This window comes from Bombus vosnesenskii, unplaced genomic scaffold (assembly GCF_011952255.1).
Source record: "Bombus vosnesenskii isolate JDL3184/JDL3185 unplaced genomic scaffold, Bvos_JDL3184-5_v1.1 scf7180000013289, whole genome shotgun sequence".
NCBI classification, from domain to species: domain Eukaryota; kingdom Metazoa; phylum Arthropoda; class Insecta; order Hymenoptera; family Apidae; genus Bombus; species Bombus vosnesenskii.
Genome location: NW_022882942.1, coordinates 2,540,189 through 2,544,883, shown reverse-complemented (window position 1 = coordinate 2,544,883; position 4,695 = coordinate 2,540,189). Strand labels below are relative to the sequence as shown.

At 33.8% G+C, this 4,695-nt stretch overlaps 1 protein-coding gene across 2 annotated transcripts; it reads right to left on the bottom strand.

Moving 5' to 3' along the window:
• Positions 1–810: 810 nt before the first annotated feature.
• Positions 811–4,695, bottom strand: LOC117232650 (zinc finger protein 420-like). Of its 2 annotated transcripts, XM_033492153.1 has the most exons (5): positions 4,562–4,695; positions 3,869–4,112; positions 2,416–3,312; positions 1,774–2,295; positions 811–1,684 (listed from the first exon to the last, which is right to left on the bottom strand). In XM_033492153.1, exons 1-5 carry the CDS (start codon positions 4,573–4,575, stop codon positions 869–871), a joined length of 2,493 nt encoding a protein of 830 aa, XP_033348044.1. In that variant the 5' UTR covers positions 4,576–4,695; the 3' UTR covers positions 811–868. The 2 variants fall into 2 exon arrangements, with proteins under 2 accessions (XP_033348044.1, XP_033348046.1); XM_033492155.1 differs by lacking the exon at positions 4,562–4,695 and having other exon boundaries at positions 3,869–4,192.

Genomic DNA, 4,695 nt, shown 5'->3' with positions numbered 1-4,695 from the left:
ACAAACAGTCTTTGTCCCAACTACGGGAAGATAGGGGAGACATATTTTTCAACGAGCGGCGTCTCCCACTAGCAACTTTCCCTCGAGGGCGGCTAGCATCTTTTTCTAACCACCGATATGGAGATTGACCAATTAGCAGCAACGCCAATTTCCCTTACTTTCTGAACGAAGGCTTTTCTCGACGAATCCGATGATCTCGTATCCTTAGACACACCCCATTATAGTTTTCCTCTGTGGCATCATCGGGACGGGAAAGGCATTCTTTCTCGCGATCTCATTGATGAAAGGAGTAATTCTTTACGACCAGTGAATATTACGCGTCCGACTTAGATTTTGTGAGTACGTTCATCTATCATCCCGTCGACCGCGGATTCGTTATTGAACCTAGGATCATTGTCATTAGTATCTCGAGCACCTAACTATCGCGATTACTTGTCCGGTTCTATAATAATCGTATTTGCACTAGTCAATGTCTTCTCCATTGCATAACGACAACGTGTAACCCAAACGAAGATTCGTTTCACGCCCCTAACCCTAATTCTAATGTAAACCCGACATATTGATATATCAATTCTTAAAACTTCCGAACTACCAAATGTCGTTTTATAATTTTCACAATTAAGAATATTAGGCTTAAATGATCTTTTAAAAGCTTTAATTTTTACATGTATTTTTACCTTGTATTTGTTTATTTACTTACTCCATAGTATGTACTTACCAACTTAGAGGTCCCTCTCACCTTATTTTCGCATTTTTATTCAGTAACTGTTCAAAAAAGGAAAAACATGGCAAAGAAAAAGACCAGAGGAGTAGCTCTAAAAAAGGCATTCTTTAATCAATCTCCCACACACACACGCGCGTTATTATTTTATATGTTTGGATAAATTGTATAATAGGGATTCTTAAATTGCTTCGTATTAATTGTATAAACATTTGAATCATCCACTGGAAACGGTTGTATAACATTTGATCCCAAATTCTTCTGATTGTGTACATTTGCGAGCATGTACTGTGGTGTGGGCGTGACTTGCCCAACAGTTGCGTCCTCTACTAATTTCCTGTGGGAATAGATCAAAACTTGTGGAACGTCTACTTCTTGTTGTTCTGATACAGTACAGGTTTCCACGGAAACCGCGAACCCAGGGTTAGATAATTGCTGTGCCTTGCATTTCTTTCTATGCGCGTAAAGTGACCCTGCATTGTTATATCTCTTTGTACAAATTTTGCAAGCGTATGGTCTCTGCCCAGTGTGCGTATAAGTGTGTTCATTCAACGAAGTCAGTCTTCTAAATGACTTTGTACAAATCTGACAATGATATTTTGCTTCCCCTGTATGCATTGTTATGTGCCGTGCTAATGTGTTAGCACGTGCAAACGCCCTGCTACAATACTGGCAAATATAAGGTTTTTCACCGCTATGAGTACGTAGATGCAATTGTAGATAAGTGCTCTTCGTAAATGCTCTACTGCACACATTACAAACGTATGGCTTAACTCCTGTATGTGTACGCATGTGCGCAACCAGAGAACCACTCTGTGCAAAACATTTGCTACAGACTTCGCAAAGAAATCTTTTTTGAGTTTCTTTTACCCGCTTATGACGTTCTATGTGATTCGCTAGCGATTGCGCTTGCGCGAACGATTTAGGGCAGATTGCACATTTGTGAGGTCTATTGTGACGATCCTAAAATAATATTCCAATATTATTGAACAAATTAGTTTAGTTTAAAAATAAAGAAAAGTTTCAAGTTTCGAGTTTAATAACTTACTTACTTTCTTTCTTCCTTCTAAACAGTCACCTTTATTAACTACATTGTCTGTGTCCTCTTTATCATCCAAATCAGAATTGTCGAATAATTCAGCCTTGTGCTTTGATTGTTCATGATCTTTTAATTTATCCACTCTTGAGAATCCTTTACCACATGTTTCGCACGTATATTTTAATCCACTATGTGTGGAGACATGCCTTTTAAGATTTCTTTTTGTTGCAAACAACTTCCCACATTGAGTGCACTGTAAACTTTCAGCAGGAAGGTTTTCATCTTCCTCATCTTCTTCGTCTTCCTCTTCTTCATTTTCTTCCTCTTCCACCACGGTTTCTGTACATCTTTCTTTTACCCAACATTGAGACGAATCATCCAATTCTTCCATTTTATACTCTGGATGACTTTTAGCGTGTGTGATAAAAGATTTTTGATAAGTAAATTGTTTTGAACACACTTTGCAAGTAAATTTTAAGCTTTTTCGCTGTTCCTTAGGAGAGTCATCATTTTTTTGAATTTTTGTTCTTTTATCCTGAAATATGACAATACGACGACTTTAAACTAGTTTATGGTAAAATATAATAGCTGCAATGATCTTCCTTGGCCAAAAATCTTGGGCAAAGTCTATCTAAAATCCAATTTAAATACTTACTTGGACATTACTATTAATCCTTTTATCTTGCACACTCGCGATTGCTTTATTTTGCTCATAACTAATTCTCTTATGTTGAATATTTTCTTTCCTATCGCGAGCTTCGTGGCAAATTGCAACATGATTTTTCACTTTTGCAAACGTAGGATATTGTTTATCGCAAACATAACAGACATAACGTAATTTGATTTTACGTTTATGTACAATGGCGTGTCTCTGCAAGGCCACTTTTGTACGAAAAGACTTGATACATCGTGTACAGCGTAATCTAGTTGTGCGTGAAATTAATGGTTTTTCATCATCATCATCATCATCATCATCTTGAATACTATCTGTCTTTGATGTCTCTTCTGACATCTGTTGACTTTCTTCGATATTCGCTTCTCCCTTTAATGGAACATCTTTAGTTTGTACTATATGATCGTCTAATAAAACAAACTCTTGTTTTATCGAATCGATTTGTCTTGCAGAATCATCCTCTAATAAACTTTTATAAACATTTACATTTTCCAGGCTCTTTCTTTGCTCTGTATCGTTTAATCGACTGTGTGACGATTCTTTTTCGTAACAAAACAAGTTCTTCCCTGAATTGAGACAAAAAGCTGTTTCATCTTTCGTAAAGCAAAAATTATCATTGCAGAAATTTGTAGAACAAACTTCTTGTTTTTCTGTATTTTCTTTCTCAGAAGATATTACGCTAGATATCACATCAGCGATTATTGCTGTAACTATGGTGCTGGCGTTGGTAACAGAATCGTTAGAAGAGGATTTCAGCTTTAGAATTTGACGAAGCTTCTCATCTGAATTTTGTATTTGACATTTAAAATCGTAAGATGCATCTAAACGCTGGTTACAAGGCAAGCAAATCACTGGTGGTAAACCATCTCCTTCTTCAACCTAAAACGACATACATGTATTTCTTTAATGTTCATAAATAAAATCCATACAAACGTATAATTTACAGGAAAACTATAAAAAATGTTACTACATTGTATGCAGCATATGTATTTAAATTCATTTATAACACAATTTCTAAAATCATTAGTACATTATTATTACATTAAAATTGTAATCGATGATATTTAAGTTTACAAAAGTAATAAGCGTTATTGCAGTTGGATAGAAAACTTCTTTATATAGATATATAAATAATAGGATAATAACAAAACAATTGAAGAAATACAAGTTCAAGATGATGACAAATTTATTGAAAACATAGTAAAGTTCTCTAATTGCTTTATATTTTTCAAGATTTCAAATTTCTTTCTAAATGTTGTTGGCTTTAATTAGTTGTTGTTAATATAGGTCACATATAGATTGAAAAAGTTTCATCGAGGGGCATGAAAGACATACTAAATATTAATATCAAAAGCATATGTACAGAAGAAAGGAATAGAATTTCAAGGAATTAGTTTTTAATATGTTATTATCGCAAAAGGTGATACAAACTAACCTGTACAGAAGCAACGGCCATAAGTTTTCGAGGAATAGCGTCCCCATTTTTAAAAAGTTCACAAATTTCAACAGCTTTTTTCAAACAGATTCGGCATTCATCTCCATAAATTTTCTCATATGTATCAACTAATTGCTCGTGTTTCGAAACTTCCATTTTAATGCATTTGGGAGTCAAGCTACGACTCGATCTCCCCCTCTTAGGAAACCGACAATGTTTTTGAACACTTCTCTTGTTCGATGCACTTGTAGCTAGGAAATGTTTAAAATTAATAACAAAACATTAGATGAAATTTGAATAACTATTTGATAATTATAAGTATGAAGAAGATATCACAAAATCGATATCTGCATAAAAGATATGACAAGAAATACAATTCATAGAGAAATATAATGATTTAAGCACATACAGTACATATGATACTATAAATAGTTTATAACACGCTTGGAAGTTTTAAATAAAAAACATCGTTTCACAGAAAAGATTATGTGGTCGATTATATGGGAATTAAAACCATTTCAAGGGATTATAATTCTATTTTCTATTCTTAACCTCTATTTATATCCTGTATAAAGAACTAATAAGTTACTTTGTCCTCAAAGCAACATCAAAAGTATATATTACTTTTTATGTTATTCATTGAACATACAGCAAACATATTTATTTGTATACGTTATACAAATAATTACGTACTATTTAATAATCATTTATATGTGCATCTATTAGAAATACATAAAGAATACACATGTACTTATATTATATGTATTTTAAATGTCAGTTTAAATGTCGCCATAATACGCACGCACATGCGCAGTATGATGTATTAA

Excerpts from the sequence above, each read along its gene's own strand:
- LOC117232650 (XM_033492153.1), bottom strand. Across the intron at positions 3,313-3,868 it reads TGGCCGTTGCTTCTGTACAG|GTTGAAGAAGGAGATGGTTT; the intron begins GTTAGTTTGTAT and ends ATGTCGTTTTAG. Across the intron at positions 1,685-1,773 it reads GTTTAGAAGGAAGAAAGAAA|GATCGTCACAATAGACCTCA; the intron begins GTAAGTAAGTTA and ends ATATTATTTTAG.